Source organism: Muntiacus reevesi, chromosome 20 (genome assembly GCF_963930625.1).
Source record: "Muntiacus reevesi chromosome 20, mMunRee1.1, whole genome shotgun sequence".
Taxonomy (NCBI): Eukaryota; Metazoa; Chordata; class Mammalia; order Artiodactyla; family Cervidae; genus Muntiacus; species Muntiacus reevesi.
Genome location: NC_089268.1, coordinates 45,924,189 through 45,948,882, shown reverse-complemented (window position 1 = coordinate 45,948,882; position 24,694 = coordinate 45,924,189). Strand labels below are relative to the sequence as shown.

General features: G+C 52.8%; 1 protein-coding gene and 1 long non-coding RNA gene across 8 annotated transcripts; one reads left to right on the top strand and one right to left on the bottom strand.

Moving 5' to 3' along the window:
• Window positions 1-1,627: 1,627 nt before the first annotated feature.
• On the bottom strand, window positions 1,628-23,363 carry TFAP2A (transcription factor AP-2 alpha). Of its 7 annotated transcripts, XM_065912848.1 has the most exons (8): window positions 23,189-23,363; window positions 14,051-14,108; window positions 13,674-13,911; window positions 10,536-10,587; window positions 8,317-8,548; window positions 6,279-6,397; window positions 4,225-4,366; window positions 1,628-2,387 (listed from the first exon to the last, which is right to left on the bottom strand). In XM_065912848.1, exons 1-8 carry the CDS (start codon window positions 23,259-23,261, stop codon window positions 2,099-2,101), a joined length of 1,203 nt encoding a protein of 400 aa, XP_065768920.1. In that variant the 5' UTR covers window positions 23,262-23,363; the 3' UTR covers window positions 1,628-2,098. The 7 variants fall into 7 exon arrangements, with proteins under 7 accessions (XP_065768920.1, XP_065768918.1, XP_065768917.1 ...); XM_065912846.1 differs by having other exon boundaries at window positions 13,674-14,108; window positions 23,189-23,337; XM_065912845.1 differs by lacking the exon at window positions 23,189-23,363 and adding an exon at window positions 18,686-18,800 and having other exon boundaries at window positions 13,674-14,108.
• LOC136151596 (uncharacterized) lies at window positions 15,055-19,806 on the top strand. Its single transcript, XR_010660066.1, has 3 exons — window positions 15,055-15,109; window positions 18,551-18,797; window positions 18,979-19,806. It is a non-coding gene; the product is annotated as an uncharacterized lncRNA (long non-coding RNA).
• Window positions 23,364-24,694: the final 1,331 nt, after the last annotated feature.

The window sequence follows — 24,694 nt, the reverse complement described above, 5'->3', positions numbered from 1 at the left end:
TGCTGCCTCAAGAGCTACTAAGAACAGCCCAGTAATGAATTCATCTCTAAATGAAATATTAAAATAAATGGGAGGCAATTTGCCCTCTGTGTCTCTGCTTTACGTACATTTCTGCCACTCTTCCCAGAAAACTAGAGCCAGTTTTAGCTCATTTGCATGTCTTAGCCACTGAGAGGCCAGGGCAAGTTAAGTGAATTTTGAAGTGGGTATTTCCTTTGTGCTAATGAACCAACAATTTAAATTTCAGTTATCCTCTGAGACAGATTCCCAAGTAGTTATGAGGGGCAAGGGGGAGGTTCCTCTGGCCTGTTCTCCATCTTCCTTGCCACCCTTTAGGGTTTGGCTCTGAAGATTTTATATTTTGGTTTTCAAAACACAAATGAAAACCTAAAGGGTCAACATAAATAAAATATAACTTTAATAATCAAATTAATGTTTCTAGTAAGGAAAAGATAGTATGTCATTCCTTGAGCAGTACACACAATCTTTTATCCAAAAGAATACATTGGGTTTTATTGTGTCATTTGTCTGAATACAGACTCAATGGAATATCTAAATGATACCCTGCTCTGAACTCCAAGTTGAAAGTAAGTTTTTATTATACTTAAGGGAAACAATGGGTTCAGCTGCTTATTGCAAGGAGCAATTGCCAAGGGAGAGTTAAACTCAATTACTGTAACCATACTGAATAAAAAATACTGCCAAGAACAAAAATACGCCTGGGTAAAGACAGCCACTGAATAAAAAAAATCGACATAAAGCGTATCAAATATTTATTTATCTGGGCAACAAAGGACTATGATACATTGACAGGCATGAAAAGTACTGCCAGCACAACTCAATACAATGCAGCTATAACTGCTTCCAAAACGGCCAGTGAAAATACAGAATACCAGGCGGTCCCAAATGTTTGAAGTTCTTTGAACAAAAAGAGAGAGAAAGAGAGAGAGAGGAAAACATCCCTAACCCTTGGTTTAAAGACAATACTCATTTATTGCTCAAATGATGCTTTTAAGGGAGGACAGTGGAATAAAATAAACTTTTTTGCTTCTCCCCCACAAAAACATAGAAGGGTTATCAAACCACTCAAGTTAAATCTTTCCAGGGTCCAATATCACTTTTTTTTTCCTTTCAGTTCAATGAAAAGCTAAATGTAATACTAATTATTTATAAAATTTTATTTTACTTTTTAAAATTTGTTCAGCTGTTTCATTGTCGTCTTTAACATGCTACAACAGGGCTAAATTCATGAATCCCAGAGGAAAAAAAAAATCCCCCAAACCTTGAATTCCTAAATAAGTACCATGAACCACATGAAGAACTAATAGAGAAGATTCAAAACCCACTAAACAAGAGGTAAACGAGATCACCAGATAAATTAAAAAAAAAAAAAGGCTTAAAACAGACTCACCATATTTACAATTCCCATTAAATTACACATAAATAAATATATACAGAGACGTGAACACTGATTCCCTTATAGAATTGTGAATCGTGTTGCCAGAGAAAGTTCAAGTTAGTCGCTTTACCTTGAAGAGGGAAAACTTTTACAACTGAAGACAAGACATGGAACTTCGAGTATCTGTGCTCAAGTTTATTCACAATACTGATAAAAATGTCATGATCCTTTTTGCCTTTTTTTTTTTTAGTATGGCTACAATCTGAACTGAAATATGTAAGGAAGGTGATGATTCCATCCCGTGAAACTCATAGAATTTTTTTTTTAATTTTTACGTTCTTTTTTTCTAAAAAAAAAAAGTTTTTAATTTTTTTGTTGTCTTTGTGGTTGATTTGTTGGGTTTAAAAAAAAAAAAAAAGGTTCACAAACTCGGACAGAACTTTTCTTTGCTGGCTTCACGGCCTGTTGGGTTCTCTTAGGCTCCACGCGGGGGGCAACGGGGAGGCGATGCTCCTGGGGCGGGCGGCGGGCCGGGGCCTGAGGGGTCGGCCCCCTCGCCGGGGGGCGTGGGCCCCGGCCCCGGGCCCGAAGGCGGCGGCGGCGGCGGCAGTGGAGGGTCGCCGGCCCCCGCGCTGTCACCTGCCGGCGCGGGCGGTGCGGGTGGAGGCGCAGGCGGAGGCGGGCGCGCGGCGGGGAGCCTCACTTCCTGTGTTTCTCCTCTTTGTCGCTGCTCTTGGCGCTGCTGTCCGTGTGGCTGTTGGGGTTGCTGCTGAGGTACATTTTGTCCATGGCCTTGAGGGCCTCGGTGAGATAGTTCTGCAGGGCCGTGACCGCGGCGCACACCGCCGGGCTGCCGAAGCCGTGGGAGATGAGGTTGAAGTGGGTCAAACAGCTCTGGATGCCCGGCTCCAGGATGGGGTTGGGCCGCGAGTTCCCCAGGGGCGATCGGTCCTGGGCCAGCAGGTCGGTGAACTCCTTGCAGATCTGTCTGCAGCGCAAGCAAGACAGACAGACCGGGGGTGAGGCTCCGTGGGAGCAGCACCAGGAGCGAAGACAAGACCTCCCTCCCTGCCGCCAGCGCCGTCTGCAGGACAGCTGACCTGCCTCAGGGGTGCAGGGCACAGCTGGGGAGCCCAGCCCCCTCCCAGGATCCATCCACACATCCCCTGCTCCTTCAGCACTTCCACTACCGCCCCCCTCTCCTTCCACCTGCGTGTCTCTCACCTCTCACCTCTGCATGTGGCCTCTGCGCCCGCACCAGGGATCGAACCTGGTGCCCCCGGCAGTGGAAGCACAGTCTTAACCACTGGACTGCCAGGGAAGTCCTGAACCAAATTTTTCTAACCCCCATTTCTCACTCACACCAGGCATCCCTGACATAGGAAAACACGTCACCCACCGAGAGAAAAAGGAAGGTGGTAGGAAGGACAGGGAGTCAGAAACACAAGCATCTCTTCCCCACAGCCGATGGCCCCCCACACCCATCAGCTCTCCGGCTCAAAATACTACGGAGACCCTCTTCCCTGCCCTTCGGGCGCAACCTCAGCAGCCTGAGGTCTGGGGGCATGAACTCGCCACTCATTCACCTGCAGATCAGGGTGGGTGTGGACAAGGAAGGCAAAACCTTTTCTTGGGATTGTTTTACTCTTAAAAAATAAAAGGCACTTCAATACCCAAGTGTGGGGATAATTCAGTGGTTTGGAGAAGCAGAAACAGACATTTCAATCTCCCTTGCCACCTCCTTGCCCATGCATCTCCCCCCTCAACCCCGCCGCCCCGGCAAAAAAAAAAAAAAAAAAAAAAACGTCTAGGGAAAACTGTGAGTGTGGGTGTGCTTAGGAAGCTAAGAGAAGAGGGAAAAGTTGAAATGCAGACGATGAGGCCTCACTCTCTGAATCTGGGAAGCCAGGACTGGCTGGGGCCTTCCCAAGGTAGCAGCAGCCTTTGGGTGGGGGCTTTGGGTAGGGGGCTTCGCAGGGGGGAGGCAGGATGTAGAGCAGTGGCAGGCTGCCTCCCCCAAGGCCAGCTGACGTCCCCCCAGGCCAGAAAGTGCCCCACCAGAGGCCTCAGCCTCTGCCCTCTGGATCCGAGCCCTCCTGGGACATTGACTTTGATAATTATGGGCTTCCAAACAAGCCTTTTAATTTCCAGAAAACATATCAAAACAGTCATTTTCTTTTCACACACCACCTGGAGAAGCCTATTCAGCCCAGGCACCGATGGGAATATAACTTGGGCCATTTTGAAAGCGATTTGACATCTCGCCTGTAGGCTAGAACTTGTGGGGTGTGTGTGTGTGTAGCACTTTTGAGGAGGTCGAGAAAGCAAGGCAAGAAATGGGAGAAGGGATTAGGGTGGAAACTAGGCCAGCTTCTGACCTGAACATTTTGTAAGCCACTAGCTTAATCCTTGCCCTTGCAGAACCTATTGATAAGAGACAAAAACTGACCCAGGCAAGTCTGTCCACTCCTTTAAGACCTTGGTTCTGGTTTTACAGAAATAACATAGTCACAAAGCCACACTCAGCTTTCCATCACATCCCCACTATACCCCATTCCCATACATGCTATTTTTTTTTTTTTTTTTTTTTAATGAGAAGGTAGGGCAGAAGGGAGGGGAAAGAGGGAAACACACACTCATAATCTTCCTTGTATTTCCTCTTTAAGCTCCATCATGGTTTATAAGATTGTGTTGTAATTTCAGCATTTACAACAACAAAACTGATTAACACAAAAGGTAAAGAGGCCAAAAGTGAGAGCAAAGATGATTTTGATGTTTCTCTTTGACAGTGAGACACAGAGACCCCGAAGAGGTAAATGTCTTACTTTGTAGCCAGGAGCATGTTTTTTCTTGTCACTTGCTCATTGGGATCGGAATGTTGTCGGTTGAGAAATTCAGCTACTGCTTTGGCAGGAAATTCGGTTTCACACACATACCCAAAGTCCCTGGCTAGGTGGACAGCTTCTCCTGGCAAGAGGAGGAAGGAGAGGGCAAGAGAATGAAAAAAGCTGGGATCGAGACTTCCAGCTCCCTTATTTTCTTAACCCAGCTGTTGCAGGAAACACAAACGACTTGTTTCCCCACTTCAGGCATTTTCTTTCCTTCTCTGTAGGATCGAGCAGATTCATTTTTGCTCAAAAATGGCCACTTACCCTAGAAGGCCAAGATGATTTGAAAATGTAGATTCCATCACCTCCCCACCCAGCCTCATCCCCCACCCTGATGACATTCCCCCACCTTCTCTTTTAAAACCTTTCTTGTGTTCTAGCCTCACACCTATCAACGCGTTCATAAAATGATATTCATAATTACTCCTTGAGCTTTTCTGCAAGGGAACGACTATGGGTTTACATTTTAACTTTATCGCATATAATTATCTGTTCATCCAAACCGATTAACCAAGAGGATTTGAGGGTCACTCCACTGAGTCTGTCTGTGTTGTTGATTTTCGAATCTTTGGTTTTAATTTCCTGAACCAGTTGGTTTTTACTGCAGGGCTTCCTGCCATTAGCTCCAGCTCCGGAAGAACGCATGCGCCAATTAGAGCATCAAAGCCCTCTCCGCGGAGCTTGTTTCCATAAAATGGAGCGGATCACAAACAATAACAGTTTTCCAAAAACTGCCTCCCTGCGACGGGACTCAGCCCCCAGACCCATGCACACTCTCACTCTACACCCAAAGTCACTACTATTTTCTTGGCATATAATGCTTTGGGGGTCTGAATGGTGGGTTCCCAGGGCACCGGTATTATTTTTAATACAGTGCTACTGTAGATAAGTTTCTGGAACTGAACAATTGCTTATTCCTTAACAAGTTATCATTTTTGACACCATTAACAAATGGTTCACAGGATTTCTCCTCAAATTTGTGTTTTTAAATATTTTAAAAATTATTTACAATGCAAGAACCTGAATTCAGTTATATAAGATCTCTTCAAATACAAGGTATAAGTAAGATAAAGTACCATTTTTAAATATAAATAGTGGTTTTGAAATCTGCCCCATAACTTAAGTTCCTTTTTTGCCTTTTGGCATGAGACATTTCCAACAGGACACAAAGGAAAATGCAAGAGAACTATACATTCATTCCAACACACCCAAACTTTACCCAATTTAGTATCAGACAAACTTAACAAGGATCTGGAGGAAGTAAGAATGTGACTACGGTAACTGGACTGTGCTGTATATTGAAAGGGAGTGAGGACAGGGTGAGCTTTTCTTTTGAGGGGTTAGCAGCTTGTGTGTGTGTGTGTGCGCGTGCGTGCGCATGTGTGTGTGCGCGCACTTAAAAAACTGGCATGAGAAACTTTTTGTAATGCTTATTTCTTTTTTCTTTTCCTATCCAAATAACTCAAAGTCTAAAACTGTTCATTTTTCTTCCTCTCCAGTAGAGAAGCACAATTAAATGAGAGATAAGGGAGCATATGTTTGGAAAACAAAAACCTGAAAGGGCATATAACCCTGAGCTTTCAGGATGGTCTTAAATCAGGATGCAGGTCAAAGATTCCCAAATTAATTCAGGAAGTAATGGTCACGCATTTCTCAAACGCAGATGTCAGAGTAGCTTAAGTGATTTACTGCTGAGCTCCATAAAGGAGACAGGAACTTGAAGAGTATGCAGTTCTTAAATTTTCACATTGTTTAGGTCAAACCTGGGCAGGAGGGGGGTGTAATTTTGTAGCAGAGGGGAAGAGGAAAGGACAGGACTAAATGCAAATAGCTTTTTCACATGCAAGAATTCCGTTCACTTGCAGCTACATTCTCTGGAAAAAAATGAAATTGCACAATTGACACAAAATATAACCAAACATCTGGCCACTGAATAGCATCCACTTTCCCAGGAGAAACTTCCCTTCTTGTTAGCAAGGGAACTCGCTTACCCTCTACTAGTGATGTGAGCAGGGTGACATTGGCAGCTTTACGCCTCCCTGCTGGCAGATTTAATCCTATTTTGTCCAGTTTTTCTCTTAAAGATCTTCCTCCATTTTTAGACTTCGCCCTGTTTCATAAATATATGTGAGAAATGGATTTAGAAAACATTCAGTTGCTCTGCATCCCACTGTACTCATTTTGACAACTTCCTAAAATGTGCTTTTAAAAATTAAGAATCCTGGCCCCAAGATATATAAGGAAAGGAAACCTGGGAAGGAAAGATCATAGGAGACGCATGCTTGCTAGACTGTAAAGCACCCCCTGTGTTCACTTACTACTGCAACTATGGTGGCAGGTTGGAAGGTTTTGATTTCCCAACTCTCTGAAGAAGAACCACAAACAAATAAACACAGTTCTCATCTCTAGGGTGTGAAGTATTTTTGAGTTCAACTGATTACTGTATATTTTCCCTGTTGTTACAATCACACAAATCCCAATGGGGTCTTTAAATTGTCTTTGCAAGATCTGCTGTGAGCCTGTTCAGAGTAACCAAAGTTATCATCACTCTCAGGTTTCTTGCTCTGGCTTCAGCCCCAGTGGGAAATTCATTTCACCAACTGTTTACATGCCATGTCACCAGCCTAACTGGAAATGTCAAAAGTTGATATCAGCCTTTACAAATGTCACTGAATTCAGAGACAGTGGAGGTGGTTCTAAATAGATGTCTAAATAGACTCCCATAATCAGAAAGTGGTTAAGATAAGTTGTTTAAATAAAACAGCAAATTAATTAATTTCAGATTTTATTCCCTACTCAAGTGCTCTTTAATTGTGTGGATTAGATTATACTCCCCTAGGTAAACAGTCTCCAATACTGGGGATGGGGGAAGGGGTAGGAAAAGGCAGCGACGGATTTAGATGTGTCAGTGAAAGATTACAGAGGAACAGCAAACGACTGTGAAGGAGCAAAATAAAAGAGTAGAACAGCTGATGCTAAAATCTGCCCAAAAAATGGTTCTGTAAGCCTTTGTATAGGATATACCCATCACAGCAGAACTCTGGGTGTATAAATAGCTATATGAATACAAGTCAAAGAATGAAGTTTTGGGCCCACTTTCTTATTAAAAACTAGAAAAAAGTAGAAAATATCTGGGACCGTTCAACGTAAGACCCACCACACACAACCCTGGGTGGGACCCCGAGAAGTAAAACGCCCACAGGAGGGAACAAACCGCCCTCAGGGAAGGTGCTTCACCTCGCTGACCCTCATAAAATCTTATCAAGGAAGCGAATCATTCCAACCTCGCGCGCGTGAGATGAGAATTCCTGACCACGTAGGCAACATGCAATCGTAGGTAGCGACCGCACAAAACGCACGTAACCATGCCTTGCACGTAACCGTGTCTTGCACGCTGACTGGCACGTGCGGACGCGGAGCATCCGAATTACTACCGCAAGCCCCTCTGGCCCGTGGGGCCTGGGGAGACAGGGATGCGGGGCGTGGCGCGCTGACTCTAAAACCAACGTCTTCTGCTTAAAACCCTATTCAAAGGCCTCAAACCCTCTGCAATCAGAGACCCTGCACGGAGGCAAGGCAAAGTGAGCCGCCCAAGATGAAGTTTTCCTAGGCCTGCAACGCGGGCGCGAGGAGGGAACAGGCGGGAGCACGGCGCCCCGCGGCTGCCGCTGCCGGGACTGAGTCCGCCGCAGAATGAGCTGCGCGTGCGCGCGGGGAGGGGCAGGGGGGCGGCCGAGCGCCCGGTGAGCGCGCCGCGCCGGCCGCGCGACCCCGAAACGACGGAGCGCGCGCGCGCGGGAAAGCGGCAGAGTGCGCAGGCGCACGTCGCCTCGCCCCGCCCACGCCACCCCCAGCTCCCACCCACTCGGTTCTACGCTCTTTCTCCCCGCCCCTTTCTTTTCCCTCCGAGGGCGGGCCCTGGCGCGAGGCCCGTGGCGTCACCTCCCCGGCGCAGGCGCAGTGCTTCCACCCGCCCCTCTCTCTCCACGGCCGCGGGGCGGGGCGGGGCGGGGCCGCGCCGGGCCTCACCTCCTCAGCACTCCGCCCAGCAGCGAAGCGTTGAGACACTCGGGCGGTGAGAGGCGCCGCTGTACTTCCGCCACCGTGACCTTGTACTTCGAGGTGGAGCTGAGGAGCGAGAGGCGACCCGGAACTGAACAGAAGACTTCGTTGGGGTTCACGACGCCGCCGAAGAGGTTGTCCTTGTTGATGGGGATGGCGGAGACGGCGTTGCTGTTGGACTTGGACAGGGACACGGGGCCTGCGGAGACACATGGGGAGGCCGCGTGTGGGCGCCGGGGAGCCCTGCGGGGCCCCGGGCCCCTCGCCCCAGGCCTGCGCCGCCACCAACCCCCCACCCACCCGCTTCTCCTCCAGCCCGGAAAATCCCACGGCTCCTTCCCCACCTGCCCTAGGCCCTCCGGCTCCACCCCTGTCGGGAGTGGAAGCCTAAGCCCCTCGGCGACCCGCCCCGCCAGCCCGCCCTGTCCTTCCGCCGGGCCCCCCTCGCCCTGTAACCGCTGGGGTGCTGTCTAGAGGTGCTGGTGAGGCGGTGACCCTCTCGGCTCTCTCAGCATCGAAGGACGCTGGGCCCCAGAGCCGAGAAAAAAGCCCCGTGTGGACTCGGGGTGGGGGGGCGAGGGCTTCTTCAGTGTTGGGGAGAAACTGCTCAAAGACCCATAATTAAAATCAGCCAAGTGGCTCCACGGCTAATGCAGCCTGTAAAAATGAGCATCGCAGTCATGGCACCCAAGCCGAGAGAAGTGGTGGATTCAAGTTGTCACAGCGCACACGCCCCAGCCTTTTGATAAATAGTCCTCCCCGCCCCTTACGTTTATCTGTGAAAAGGAGTTTTGGAAATCCATGCCAAGCCCAGTTTTGAATTGAGGGGAAAAAAGAAGGATAAACAGGCCTTCCATGGAATACTAGTAATGTGTTCTTTCGAGGAGCAAAGAGTTAACAGTCCCTACGCTTAAGCGCCTTCTTTGGGGGAGGGGGGAGGATATATTCTTATTAGTTAAAATCACAAGCTCTTCATTGTTGGATTCTCCCATACTTGGTGGGAAAAAAATTCAAGGCCAGCAGGAAGTGGACCAACACGTTACATTTCTAACACCAATATAATTCAAGTGCATTCACAACCACTTAAATACAGTATGCATTTGTATTAAAATTCCACATGGAGACATAATACATGCTTATCTCAGTACTCTCTCTTTAATGGGGATATTTTAGACGTATGGGGGGGCTCTAGGTTTTGGATAGATCACTTGTGACATTAATAGCTCTGGGGAGGCTAATAGAGACAATAGGAGTTAAACGAACTCTTGAGAGATTACTAATAAAAGAGCCAATTATCATGTCGACTTGGAAAGAGCATCTCTTAAGATTTATCCCTTGCACATCTAATTTGACGTGACAAAGACTTCACAGATGCAAAAATGAAACTTTAAACTCGCTAACAATATACTGATTGGGGTTAGAAATGAGAACAGTTTTATATAGCATCATCCTCTGGTGGTGCTTAGAATCCTGAAATGTAACGTTGCCACTATAACCAAGGAAAAAAAGCTGCTGTGAATAGCATTTAATCCAGTAAACTTTATTTTACTCACTAAACGCAACATAAATTACAAATTCATCCAAATCACTTGACACTTTTAAAAAACAATTTCTGCTCAGGACAATTATGCTAATAAACTTGACATCTTCAAGAGGCTCATTTTAACCAAAAGCCAAATTTTTGCTAACCTAATTCACAAAGCTTAAAAAACTCTTCAACACCTAATGAGAAATTCAGTATAAGAACTTGAAAGTTTTTTTTTCCCCCCTCTGCTAAGGAGTGCTGTCTTTATCATCTGCCCCCATATTAATACTGAATTACATGCACAGTTTTTAGCATTATACACTTCCTAACACTCATGGCCACTCAGGCAGTAGATTAACTAAATTGTTAAAACTGTTTCAAAATTGAAATGCCACTTCCAAATCTGCTCAACTATTACACATTTCATGTGTTTGTCCAGATATCATTTAACTAAGTTAAATGGTCAAGTCATGAATCAGAACAAAGCTAGCCTGTTGCCATTACTAAATCATTTAAGCATTGCTGTTCTATGCCTATCTATTCGCTAATTCTGAGCCTTTAGGAAATCCTACTTGAAAAAAATAAATACACCTCTGCAAGTTCTTTTAAATAGCACTATGCCTGTAAGGACATGCTTGGAATGCAGAAGGAAATGGCTTACCTTTCTTAATTACAGTTTGATCTGGGATGTTAATACCCGGGTCTTCTACATGCTGCAACAAAAGGATACACATGGATGTAAGTGTATAATCAAAACAAAAGGAAATGAATATTTCGCGCAAGATAGGGGGAGGGGAAGGTGTAGAATCGAAATCCCCCCTCCCATCTGGTGACATTTATATATAAACATCTCATCTTGGCTTATTGGAATTTGGGGCTTTGCAGCTCAAGAGGTTTCACTGTACACCCACGGCCAATTTCTCGACCCCCAGCAAATAATCCACATTTGAAGGAGGTGGGAGTGGGGAACAAAACTTTCTTTGGAAATTAAATCGAGTTTGGGAACACCTAATCTTTCTCACAGCCTGCTCAACCTTTCAAAATACACCTAGCTTTAGTTTGGCGCCTCAGCGGCTTCGGACTTCAGCGATTCCACTGTTCAGGCAGCAAAAGCCAGAGAAACACAATAGAAATGACAGAGGCGGGAGTGGCCTGGGTGTACTGGAAACGTTTTAGGTGATATGATAAAGAGCAAACATGTATATGCACCTTCACTTACAGAGAAACAAAAAAAAATTTAAGGACTACTGTCTAAATAATTGAATATCAAATAGGATATGAAAACTATAAAGGGGGGGGGAGCCTTTGAGGTTTCCCTGCTGTGTCCAGCAGCACATTTGTTAGTGTGGGCTTCTTTTTTCTTTTTACAGATGGATGTGTATACGTGTGTGCTACAGTCAAAACGTGATTAGAAAGTAAAATGAAATCATGTTTTCTAATGCAGAAACTGACAGGCAATATAATGTCTGGCTGTGTTTACAAATTAGCACCAGGGCTGCTGAGATAGAAGATTTCGCAATCGTTACCAAACCCAGGCATTACCATTTAAAAAAACTATTACTTCCTTCTCTAGTCTTTGTCCAACAATAATACTGATTCGAACATTTTCCATTCTGTCTTGGATTTATGCTCCTGTTAATTGTGCCTGATCGCAATGATTCCGGGTGGATGGTACTAAGTTGCTTTATTACAGGTTTTATTATACTCAATGCTCTCATTTGTAACTTGCCTAAAGTGCTTCTGGATTTAAGTATAATTAAATTGAGAAATGTTCAGAAATGACTACTGCTGCAGTTCTTGTGTTTTAACTATATGGGGAAATATGATCCCTTTATGCATGCACCCTAAACCCATAAAGTAAATGTAGTGTGGCATAATACTTTTATTTGTGTTATTTCTAGACCTTGTCCATACAGGGAAGACTGTTAAGTTTAAAACCCCACTGAGATATTAATGATTAAATAATTTTCACCATCGATTTGATTTTCTTAAATATTTGGTGGTCGTTCTCATTAAAGGTTAACTGTTGCAGCAATGGGAAAATTGAAAACAACCCTTTTCCTGACCCAAATTCCTTTGAAAGAATTTTTTCTTAAAAGGTTGGGGGAGGGAAGGGGAAGAGCAGCAACTGGGTTTCCTTGTTTTTATTTGATCTTTTGGTTAATTTCTCCTATAGGCCAATTTCACCACAAAGAGTGACTATACAGGTGTTAAGAATTCACACCAGCCACTTTGGAATTTCTTGCAAAGTAGAGCAATTCTAATTCACTGTAAGTTTAAAAAGCTTGCAGCGTTATTTTGCAATTCAAATATTTTCAAGGAGCAGACTAGCATCAGGACTCAGAGACTCTTCGGGAAGGGGAACTCAAAGGGTCACAACTTCCAAGTTTGTTTTTTAATGGCCCTTCTCTCAACTATTCCTCCTCTCATTTTACTTTCCAAGAAATGCACTGTGTAATATGTTTCTAAAAACATGTATGAAAACACACACATATGCACGCACACAAGGCTTACTAAACCCCACACTGGATCAAATGCCTACTTTCCTGCTTTCCATGCTAGGCTGCTAAACATAACCAACAAATTTCAGTGATTAACTAGGCCAAATGAGAGATGTAATAAATTTTCTATTTCCCTATGTAACTTAAATAATGTTTTAAATTCACCAAGCAAGCAGGTAAGTTCATCTGACCATTTTCTTTGCAATCTAATGCAGTAATCATTAAACTGTCAACGGACATATTGCTGCAATATTTGATGCAGTAATTTGAAATAGCATTTTAGCAAAAATCACATCCAGATACATTTCCTCTCCAAAGAAAAGCAGCATTAACAGAGCCTTTACAGCTTTAATAAAATTATTGGCTTGTTCTAATTCCATTTCAGGAAGGTTGTGAGGAAGCCATAAATATGTAGAATTGAAACAGAGATGCTGGTTTAAATTTAATTTCAGAAAGTATTTTCAAATTATCAATAGCCTGGTTTGCATTGCCAAAGACTAAATGTGCTAATACCATGCTTATTTAGAAATCATCGAAAACTGCATTTATTGATAACTGAATTACAACTCAAAGAATGCATTGCCCAATAGTCTCAAAACATTAAAGTAATATGGGGGTGTAGCCGGTCCTGATGGGCGTTGGGAACCCAGCTAATGATTTATGAGGTCCGCACTTAGCACCCCTAGGAAGAGAAAAAAGGCTGCATTTAATGTCCTCCTGTTCGGATTTGCCACTTAGTACTCTTTAATCAGGGCAGGGTATACAAGTAACTTTCGGAGACCCCCTAGCACTCATAAAATCCGGCCAAAATCATTTTCTTCGTGTGTCTTTTACACTTTCTTTTAAATCGCCAGGGCATTTAAATGAGCCCTTTTGATCCACTCTAACACGTCTTTCAGGACTGGGAGAAACCCCCACGTCAGACATAGCGGTGGAATCAGATCCTCTCATAATCGAAACAGTTTACAGTCGCCGAGAGGGGAAGGTAGCGTCCACGGCGACACCCGTCTGATTTATAAACGGTAGCGCAGGCATTGTTGGAAGGAGCTCTGGCGAACCGTTGTTCTCCCGGCCGAACTCTCCACTACTTTTGAATCTTTGGCTTGCGGTTGTCTTAGGTGGGTCCTCAAAGGGTCCACCCGACAAAAGAAAAGCAGATTTGGAGAAAGTAAACAGCGGGGAGGAGGAAAGCCCAGTCCCCGGGGCTGGACGGTGCAGGGGGGTACCCTTTCCTGGGCGTGGGTGAGCGGGGACCGCGTTTGCTCTCCCGCCGCCCGCGCGCGCGCGCGGCCTCTTACCGGCACGTCCTCGATGGCGTGAGGTAAGGAGTGGATCGGGAGGTCTCCGAGTCCGGAGCCAAGCCCGTGGGGGCCGTGCAGGAGGTCCTCGTGCCGCCGGTAGTCCCTTCGAGGATCCAGGCCCGACAGCTGGTGGGGCAGCCCCCGGTGCGTGTGCAGGAGCCCAGACTCCTGGCTCTGCCTCTGACCCGGCCAGCCCGGGTGCTGCGGCTGCGGCTGGGCGTGCAGGGGGTTCAGGCTGTAGGGGTCGTTGACGTGGGAGTAAGGATCTTGCGACTGGGGGTAGATAGGCTGGTAGGGCGGGGGGAAGTAGGGGGGCTGGAAGTCGGCATTGGGGGTATGGGACAGCGGCGGGGCGCTCGTGTAGGGAGATTGACCTACAGTGCCCAGCTGGGGCAACCGTGCCGTCCCGTTGCTGGCGCCGTCGTGACGGTCCTGGAAGAGAGCGAGGCCAAGGGGAGAGAAGTCGGCATCGGGCGTCGGGCCACTCCGCCAGGCTGCTATGCGAAACCGCCCGGCCCCGTCCGCAGGCCGCTGCGAGGAACCAGCCCTCCGCGCGGCTTTGGCAGAAAATTCTCCAAAAGCGAAACGGGCGCTTCCTTCCCCAATCTCGGGAAATTTTCGCCGGTGCCAATCGAGGGGGCATAAGAGACTCTCCTTAGGCATTTCTTGCAAAAGGGGGAAAGAGGCAGAAAAGGGCCTCCCGGACAACAGCCCGCTCAGCAGCAGAGGGAAACCTCCCTTAAGCAAAATTAAAATTCCTAGTAAATATTAAACAGCCAGAAGCGGCCTTTTCTCTGTCCCTGGGTTTGAACCTGCCTGCCACGGCGTTATTGTTTACCCTGTTCCATTTATTTGGAGGGAGGAAAATCATGCCCATTCAAAGACTATTACCATTTCATGACTATTTAAATAGAAACATATTTCGTAGAGGGGCTGTAAGGAAAGCCATCGTTTAAATTACCAGCTCAAAGAAGGTTTTTAACTGCGGGATGGGGGGCTGTCTATTCCGCTTCCTCACTTAAGAGCCTTTTTCTGGACAGAGTGGATTTATGAAAGCGACGGGGAAGAAGGGGACGTCAAGTCAAGGTTTAAAATGCAAAGATTCAGCCTTATATTGGGTTTAAAAGAGAGGTGCGCCCCGGGGCGGAGGCCCCCGCCCCTTCCACCCCAGCCCCAAAGGGCAGAAGAAACGCCTGACTTCTGTTCCTCTATGGCAATTCGTTTGCAAAACAAGCGAACGGAGTTGATTCCAGGGAATGCGAACCCTCGGAGGTTCAGCCCCGGGCCCCGCGGGGAAGAAGGGGCAGGCCGGGCAGCGTTTTTCCTGCATCCGGATTAAGCATCAGATGTTGAGAACGTCTCGGGAACAAGTGAAGCGGCGAGGAAATACAGATGAACGCGGAAAGAAAACACGCTGGGGAAGTAGCGGCGAGGTAGGTGTGCGAGCCGGGAGAGGTCGCGCGGGGGTGAGGGGGGGGACCGCGTTCGACTGAAGGATGGAAGAGAGGGAGAGAAACGCGAGGGGGGGGGGGCGGGAAATGCAAACGAGGAAAGGCGGGCGCCCTGAAGGAAAACCGGGCGAGGATCCCGAGGTCTCGGGCCGCTCCGCAGCCCCGGGTTTCCAGACCAGCGATTCCTAAGGAGGCAGGGGTGGGGGTGGGGATGGGACTCACCATAGCTGAAAAACTGTGAACTAACATCTGCGAAGAGTCTGGGGTAACGAGTCAGGGTGGAAAACAACAAGCAAGCGGAGAGCCCGGCTGCCCCGCCGCCCGAGCGCGCCCCACACAAAAGGCGCCCCGCGCCACCCAGGACTCCGGTCACCGCGCCGCCGCTGCCCCGGGCGCCGGAGCCCCGCTCTGGTCCATCCGAACTTGAACCACCGATTCGAGCGGCGCCTTCAGCTGGTCGAACCCACGGTGTCTATCCTGCCGCGATCGGGTAGGATTCAAAGTTCCTTAAAAAATTGGAGGAAGAAAAAAAAAAAAACCCGAAAAGGCAAAAAAGCAAAAAAAAGTGTGTGTCTGTGTCTGTGTCTGTGTGTGTGCGCGCGTGTTCCTTAATCCGTGTCTCCCCCTCTTTTCTGAGCCGCGGCTTCGCTTGAGCTTCTAATAACCGCGCTGGGCAGCGTTCCTGGAGCCTCCTAATAGCAGATATTCATGACTATTAATATTACACGAATACTTAATAAGGGAAGAATGCCTGGAAATCGAGCGTGAAGCGGAGAGGCAACTCGCGCCGGAGCCGGCTCTCAATGCAGTCCATTGACGGGAGCCTCAGTGTAGCAAATCGGAGGTGGGGAGAGGCAGCGCGAGAGACAAAAAGCGGGCGAGAGAGGGAGCGGGCGAGCGCGCGGGGGGCCGCGGCGCGGCGGCTGGCGAATCACAGGGAAGGGGCAACATTTTAAAAGGTTGCAGGGCAGGCCAAAGCGAAAGAGAAAGAGGGAGACGGGGAGACCGGGCGCGAGCGCGCGGAGAGGGGGAAGAGTGTGTCTTGCGTGCGTGTGTGAGAAAGAAAGTGTGGGCGCGAGAGAGGAGCCCGGAGTGGGGAGAGGGGAGGGGGAGCCCGGAGGAGGAGGGAGGGGAGGAGGGGGAGGGGGGGAGGGGGCCGCGCCGGAGCGCGCGGAGGGGGAGCCCGCGGGGGAGGGGGAGGGGAGAGGAAGCGAGCGAGGACAATCAGACCTAAAAGGCTGGGGCAGACCTCGGCATGCCGCGGGGGCCGCGCGGCGCGGCCGGGCGCTCCCAGGGACCGCGGCCGGGCCTTCGAAGGGCTCTCGGTCCCCGAGCTGCGGCCGGCCGGGCCTCTCCGGCCGCGGGCTCCTCCGCTCCGCAGCCGGGCCTGGGGCGCGGGGTCCGGCCGCCCGCCGCCGCGCGGCTTCTCCATGGCCCGGCGCCCCGCCCGGGACCGGCTCTCGCCTGGGCCGCCGCTCTCTTGCTTCCCGCGGCCTCCGGGGACCGGCCGCTCTGCGCCGCTGGCCGCCCCGCCCTTGGCTCTCCGGGGCCGGGGCTCGCGAAGGAGGGGCGTGGGGGAGGGCACCGGGCCGCGGCCCGGGGCGCGCAGAGACGCGAGGCGGCCCAGCCCGGGCGCCGCTGGCACGGGCTCCCCGCTCCCGGCGCAAACCCGTCCGACTGGCTGGGCCACTCCCGCCCGACGCACCCCCGGATGACACGGCTCGCTCTCCCCCGACCGCCGCTGCCAGTCTGCCCGCCGGGGTGTCAGAACAAGCGGCACCTCGCCTCCTGCATGTCCCTGCAGAGCCCGGCATAATTAGACAGCCCCGAGCCGGCTCGGAAACCCGAAATCCCTGCTCCGGCGCTCGCCACCGCAAAGTTGTTGAAACAGCCTTCACTCTGTCTTCTCCTCCTCTCTCTCCTCTCGCTTCTCGTCTTTTTTTTTTTTTTTTTTTCCCCTCCCCTTTGCTCTCACTCACGCACATGCACACGACGCGCCCCCACAGGGTCCCCACTCTGGGGGTGCAAGTTCATCGCTTCCCACCTGGGTCCCCTGAGCGCCTCGCACCGCTTCGGACCCTGCCCGCCGGGGCTTTCGGCCTTCGAGAAGGGGGATGCCCGAGCCCCGGGCCACGGCCCGGGGAGGCTTAGAAGCCCTCTGTCACTCCGACCGGTCCGCAAAGGGACCCCCGGCCCTGAAAACAAAGCAACTGGTCTGACATGGAGTCAGTCTCTGCGCCCTGCGCCAGCCACGCCACGAGTGCCCAGCTAAGCACCCGACCCCTTGGCATGTCACTCCGTGCCCCATTCACAGGGGGAAGGCAGGGCGAAACAGGAGGGGCTGGGAAAGGAAAAAGAACTAAAATATAAAATAGTCCATGGAAAGGAGAGGAGAAGGGGACGGGGGACACTTCGTTCACCCAAGCCCAGGTTCTCATTTCACGTGAAGACCCCCGCCGCGCCCCGCACAGACCTCTACGCTCCACATCCCCAGATCCAAATGCCAAAAAGCTGGGGGGGGGGGGGTAGCCAAAGCCGGGACTGCCACTTACTATTTACGTAGGCAGTCTCTGGCGGCGGCCCCCTCCCTAGCTCCCCCTCCCATGATTCACGGCTCTTTCTAGCGGGGGGCTAGAAGGAGGCTGGGGCAGCTGCCTCCAGGCCCGTGGTCCCGGGGCTTCCCCGGCTGCCCCATGAAGCCGAGCTCCCGGGACTGTGGGTTTTGAAACCGGCTCCAAGGCGGCGCGCTCTATCGGCCGGGCGGGCTCCCCGCACCGGAGGCTGTGGGCAGCCCCGCCAGGATTCCCACGGTCACGCAGCCGAGGGCGCGGCGGCCAGCAGGCTCCCGCCTCCACCCCCAGGGATGCGCCGACCCAGTAGCACAGAGCGAGAAGCTGCCTAGAACTTCTCGAATAACGCAGGGTACTGGAGGAAGCCCCGCAGCCGTTCGGTGGAGGAGTGCTCCCAAACTGAACCGGCTCACGGGGAGGTGCGCCCCCGTTCAGAGCGCAGGCTGCGGGCCCCTTCTCCAAACGGGAGGGGGCCTTTTTAGAGCGGGCTGGGTGGAGGAGTGGTAGAAAGGAAGGAAAGAATGAAGAAATAAAGGAAAGAATGTTAAAGATCAAAGACAAAGAATTAAAGAGGAATTAAAGACAATTAAAGAGGAAAGGGTTTTCCCTTTCTCATTCTGGTGACCTGGGCCCTCAGAAGCTCGTTGGAGAGACATGCGGAGTTCACAGACGCCTGCCCAGTGCCAGCAACCACTTCAAAAACCCACGCTCGTCTACCCTTAGCCACACTCAAAACTGGTCCGGAGAAAATCGGGGCGGGGCGGGGGGAGTGGGACGGGGGGCTGCGAAGGAGGAGAGTGAAAGAAGGGAACGTCCTCAGCCTTCCTCGCCGGCTTCTCCCCTGCGCTCTTAGGGCGAATCGGAGAGGCGGGCGCAGCGCTGGGCAAAGTTTGTCCCGCCCGCCTCTCGCAGCTGGCGGCGAGGAGAGGAGAGAAGCGGAGCTCCGAGCCTGCAACCGCGGGAGAGACTGCGCCCGCGCCGCGCTTACCTCGCAGTCCTCGTACTTGATGTTGTCCGTCAGTTTCCAAAGCATTTTCATGGATCGGCGTAAATGGATTTGGCCCCTCTCCGCCTCGCACCCAAGTGGAGCTACTCTCTGGGTAAGCGCAAAGTGCCGGCTGCGGGCGGCGAGCAGGAGGAGGGGGAGGGCGAAGAGGAGGAGGGTGAGGAGGAGGAGGAGGGTGAGGAGGAGGAGGCGAGGAGGGAAGGAGCTCCCGTGTGCGCTCGGAGATCTCCCTCTAATGGTAGAAACTTTTCCCTTTTCCTGCTCTTTACCAACAGCCTAATCGCCTCATTAGCATATCAACAATAGTCCAATTGCTCGCCAGCACCACAATCTGCCGCCGGCCGCTCCGACCCAGGTATAAAGGCCTCTGCGAGCCGCGAACTCGCTCCTAGAGCGCACGCCCGCCCGGGAGCCCACGGAGTCTCCCCTGAGCCCCGCAGCGCGCCGCTGAGCCGGCGCCCCTGGCCCGGTGTCGTCTTCTCTCTCCTCTCCTCCTCGTCCCGGCCCTGCTCAGGGCCCGAGCGGCCGCTCCCGGGACCCAGCTCTCCCAGCACCTTTCCCCCATCCCTGCCTCCACCAGCGGTTCCGTCCTTTCGGGCCCTGTCCAATTGCAGAAATTATTATCCCTTTTCTCAATTAAATATAACCATCAACTCAAGACCGGCGACATCACTCCAGGATTTTTTGCCCAGCCAGAGATCGCCTCCGCTGCCGGCAGCCGACACCTCCGGCCGCAGGGCCCCGGGAGTTTTATTGGCTTCGCGCTTCACCACCCCCTATCCCCCCACCCCCAGGTTGGAGATTTTTGCCAAACGGCTTCAGTCGCTCGGCTGGGGTTTGCCGTCCTTTAATTGCCGCGTGTAAAATAAAAAGTGTACCCTGAAGAGGTTGCTTGACAGCTCCAGGGGTTAAATGCTTTTCCTTTCATTTGTACGAAGCTAGGACCGACGGATAATTCAACGTGGTATTTGGGCTAAGGGCTTCCTAGGTGCGATGTGGACAGGAATACGGAACTCCTACGGAGGCTCACACACGCTTCTGGAGTTAAGCCGAAATACCGACATGTGTGCACCGTGTCATGCATGCATCAAAATAAATCGCTGGGAACCAACCCTTTGCTGTGCTAATCTGCTCCAGTTTTCCCAAGATTCCCCTTTTTAATTAAAGCAGGGAGCGTTCCTTCATGATTTGGTGCTGTTACTAACGCGGGCGCGCTCGCGGCGCAGTGCCCGGCTGGCGCGGAACCCGGAGGCCGGGGAGCCACCCCCTAGTCCGGGTCCGCCAGTCTAGGCTCCCCGGCTCCACACAGGGGCCTGCGCGCCCCACCCGGGCTTCGGCTTTTTTGTTTTTTCTTTTTTCCTACTGTGAAACAGAAAAAAAAAAAAAAAAAATTTTTTTTAAAGACCCAAAAAGACGTGATGTAATCCTTAGAATACAAAGTGATCAATTTCCCCGGGTGAGCGTCCTCGTTTGTCCTCCGTAAAAAACCTTCCTTCTCCCTCTGCAATCCTGCAAACCACTCCTCCCCCCCGCCACCCCACCCCTGCAACAGTAGGTTTCGCCTCTGAGTTGCTCTGGTAACGACCTCTGATTCCGTCTAGGCCTGCTTCTTGCAAAACTCCAGGCCTCCCAGTTTTCTGTGAGTCCTCGCAGGGGCGGGGGAGGGAGGGTAAGAGGCTGTGGCAAATAGGAGCGTTGCTTAACAGGTGGAAGGAAGGCTAGAGGAGGGGGACCCCCCTCCTCCCCAAGCTGCCCGAGGGCATGTCTCCCTCCAAACGACCGCCGCCAATTCCCCAAGCCTGGCGGAGTAGGCCACAACCACCACCGTCCCCCCAACAACACCAACAACAAAACTTTAAAGTTAGGAAAGAGGCCAGAGCTAGAAGGGGCTTCAGAGCCGATGGCGGGGTGGGGGGAGAGGGGGGCTCCCTCCCGAGGCCCCGGGCCCTCCCTTGCACCTCCTTTTCCCACCTGCACACCAGCACAGCCTCTTGGCTGAACCCAGCTAGAGACTCAGCGGTACTCCGCCCTCAAAAATGGTCAGCTTCCAGCCTAGCGCCACGCACCCTGCGGGCTGCCCCCAGGGCCTCCGCCCAGCAGCGGCGGCTGGACGTCGGGAGGGGGGCGGCCTGGAGCACCGACACGCTCCCAGCCGCCGCCGCAGCCCCGGAGAGCGCTCCGCAGGCCACGCTCTGGGCTGGGAGCAGGGCAGTGTACACCTCCCGTCGCCAGCGCCCCCAGTGCGCTTGGGGAACTCTTTAAGTTTCGCTTTCTTTCTCCTTGTGGGCTAGGGAAGGCACAGAAAGGCCTTCGTCTTGTCCACCTTCCCCCTTCGCTGACCCGAGCCCCGCGGATCTCCGGCTCCGCACCCGCCGGGGCTGCTAAACTGTTGTTGTTTTCCCGCCGAGGGCGCCTTTGAGGTGCAGATTGGGGCCCGAGGGCTCTGCGGCGCCGGGAGCTGAAGAAAGGCCCCGGCGAGCGCCCCGTCGCCCCCGGAGCCAGCGAGGCCGCGCCGGCGTGAGCGTCATTTCCACCACAAGCCCCTTCATTGCATGTCAATGCTCCGGCCTGCCCGGGACCCCAGGACTGCAGCGCCAGGCCCGGCGGCAGGGGTTGGGGGTGCCCAGGCCTGGCCTGGGGGCGTGTAAAGGGTGTTGGGGAAAGAGTGAGTTATCTGTGTGAGGGACAGAGACGCCTGGGAGAGACAGAGACACCCAGGGAGACAGGAAGCTGCCATTTTCGCCGGTGGTGGTGGTCACCACCAAGTGGGCCCCAGGAGTCCAGCAGGCCCAACCTGGAGGGCCCAGCCCCTACAGACCCCAAATCCGCCTGCCCCACCCGAGATCCCAGCTTCCCACTGCTTGTTAAACTGAGTCCACCGGGAGGCAGGCCCAGGGCTCGCTCCTGTCTCCTTCAGCCCCACTCAGAGGGGCTCACCGGAGGCCCAGTCCCTGGCCAAGTCTGCACTCCTGGTCTTTTCTCTCCCCGAGGATTTCTGCGGCAAAGTTCACCTGGCTTGAGGAGAAAGCCAAAAGACCTCGGCTTTCAAGGAGCCCCCCAGTCTTCACCCTACGGAGGAGAATGAAGAAGATCCCTAAGAACCACAGGGCAAGAGAGGGAGATGGTGGGTGCCCAAGATCTGAGTTCCGAGTGGAATTTGCACCCTTAAACCACAAAGTCTAACTCTGGAAATGAAGTTGCACTTGTTTAGATTTAACTGGGAAGGAGAGGCTTCAAAGACGTCCCGGCTGATAAAAAATAACTACAAGGAAAGAAAGAAAGACATCGTGTTGACTTCCTTTCCCCGACTCCAGAGAGCGAAGTGAAGGTGGGACTTCTCTGAACTTTGCTTCTAATGGCCAGAACCTGAAACAAGCAAAAGACCTCGCCCCGGAAGGAGCAGGGCCTCGGCTTTTCTTTAAGAAGTTTGGGGCCTTCCATTTCATTGGACCCGCAGGCTTTTCGGCACTCAGAATCTCGCCCCAAGAGGCCTTCCCTTGGCTAGGGCGAAAAGAGGGCCCCGCGGTTCCCATTATGAAATCGGCTACAGGGGAGAGGCTGCCCTTCCCACCAGCCTGGCCAGAGCCTCTCTGGTTTCGTAGGGAAACGTCTGGAAGGTAGGAGGACGCTGAATCTAAGGCTCCCTTGGCCGAGGTCGGGCCCCGGGCTCAAGGAGCGAAGTATCTGGAGTCTACTTGGCCTCGCGGTGCCTGCGGCCTAGTCGGGCCAACGTTGGGAGGCGTTGGTTTCGACCAAATCTAGGCCTTCTGCCGCATCCCTCGCCACTTACCGCCCCCCGCCAGTCACCCCCACCCGGAGCCCAAGCGGTGAAAAAAAAAACTAGCTTCGGGAACAAGCCGGAGTGAGAAGCTCAACTTGGCGCAAACTCTTTAAGGCATTCCCCGAAAGAACATGCTCGCCGGCGCGACCCGTCCAGCCGGCCCCCTCTCTAGTCTTCCGGCCCTGTTGGTTCCCCCAAATGTGGAGCCGGGAAGAGAGACAGGTGCACGGGAGCCCCGGCTCACGCGCAGCCCTGGGGTCCAGAGCGAGACCGGAGGCGTAGCGAGCACCGAACCTTCCTCCCGGCGCAGCGCACCCCCGTCCGGCGCCCTGCCCCCGCCCGAATGAGTCATCCAGCCCAGTTTCAACTTGGGGGGGTGGTGGCGAGGCGGGGGGGGGGGGTGGCGGCGGCTGTAGCGCAAACCACAAGTGACCCCCGGGGCCACCTGTGGAGCGTGCGCCGGACTTTCCCCTGCGCCCGGCCGGCCGGTGGCGCGCGTGGCCCCCAGCGCCGCGGCCGCCGCCTGCGCCCGTTTGCTCCTGCCCGCGTTCTCTCCGGGGAACACTCCCGGGCGCTGCCCGGCGCGCCTCCCTGCGACTCCGCCGCCCTGGGCCACGGCTCCTGCTCTCCGCCTCCCCCCGCCCGGCCCCCTCCCCCGCTCCACCCCCGCCCACCTCAGCCCCAGCCGAGGCAAACCCCCGTACCTGCCAGTCCCCCATTTTGGCAAGTATGGACATCGCGGCTCGGCGCTCCTGGCGACGGGTCCCCGCCGGGCATGGGCTGTAGGGCTCGGCCGGGCCCGCTCCCTGGAATCGCTTAGGCAAATCCTCCTTTTTTTACCTGCTCACCAACATCTCACCTGGTCATAAAGAGCTGGGTTGCTACCTGCCGACGCATGCGCGCTAGCCCAGGAATGCACTCCGCCAGCCCTTTAGTCCCAGGTCCTCGCAGAGCTGACCTGGGAAGTGATGGATTTATAGCCGCGGCAATCTCGCCATCGGCTCCAGCTTTTCCCAACAGCCCCAACCCGCTTTCCCGGTCAGTCCCCGGCCGGAGAACCGAGGCAAACTGCCTGCTGGAGCGTGCTGGGAGCGACGCGAGAGTGACCCGGTGTGTTTTCCCACTCAAGCAATGGGGGCATCTGCACGCTCGCCCCCGGGCTCTCTTCCCCTTGGGAACTTTGGGGAGGGGGGGCGCTGGGGACTCTCCACCCCTGCGTGGGGGCGGGGAGGGCAAGACCCGGTGCCTGGGCCAGCCGCTGAGGTGCCGCGCGGTGCGGCCTGATCCCGGTTCCGGCCTCCCCACCGGCCCGCGAGGTTCAACCTGGCGGATGCGGGTCCGCAACCCCCGGGGCGGCTTCAGTGTCGGATCTCAGATCAAAGTGTTTCTCAGTAGGTGAAGACGTTCACGGTTCTGTTTCATTTCTGACTTTCAGGTTTAATCTCCTCCCCCTGCAGACAGTCAAACACGCGCGCGCGCACACACATGCACACACGCACACACGCATTTGCGCACTCAGACATTGACACTTCTATTTTAAGTCCACCCTGGCCCCTCACTCTCACGGGTCCCCGCCCCTGCCCCCACTCCTCGGTGGCTTCCCGGCTCCTTCTTTTTTTTTTTTTCCTTCCCACTAAAACTTTTTAGAGGGACGACGGGGCGTCGGTGGTTGTGGGCTGGGCCACCGAGGTTTGGGCTGGGGTTTGCTTTCCCATGACAGATAAAATCACTCAAATGATTTCACCGCTGTCTTCTAATTAGAAGGGAGCTTTAAAGGAAGCCGCAGGATTCGGGGTTCCCTCGGAGCTCACCTGCTCGGGAACCACACCTGGCCGGGAGGGAGGCGAGGGGAAGGGGCTGAGCCTCTCGGCCGCCAGGCCACCATGCCAGCCCCGGTCTGGCCGCCGCCAGTCCTGGGCTTGGGCCTGGGACCCCTGGGACCCCTGGGACCCCTGGGACCCCTGGGACGGGGGCCCAGTTACTTTCCCAGGCTGCCGTCGCGGGATCCGAGAGAGGAAAAAAGAACCGGTTTCAAATCCTCTTCTCTGAGGAGTCAGACAAATGTGGGCGAAAGGTCAACTCCTGAGGGGAGGGGGCTTGTCCCCACAATAAAACCTCCCCTCTCTAGACCCCCTGCAAGCCTCTCTCCCGGGGGGCGGCCCCAAAGGCCTTGCACCCTCCTGGCCTTCCCAAGGGTGGTGTGGCGGTGT

Excerpts from the sequence above, each read along its gene's own strand:
- TFAP2A (XM_065912843.1), bottom strand. The coding sequence starts at position 14,339 with ATGCCTAAGGAGAGTCTCTTATGCCCCCTCGATTGGCACCGGCGAAAA. Across the intron at positions 10,588-13,673 it reads ACGCCATCGAGGACGTGCCG|CATGTAGAAGACCCGGGTAT; the intron begins GTAAGAGGCCGC and ends CTTTTGTTGCAG. Across the intron at positions 4,367-6,278 it reads GCTCACATCACTAGTAGAGG|GAGAAGCTGTCCACCTAGCC; the intron begins GTAAGCGAGTTC and ends TCCTCTTGCCAG.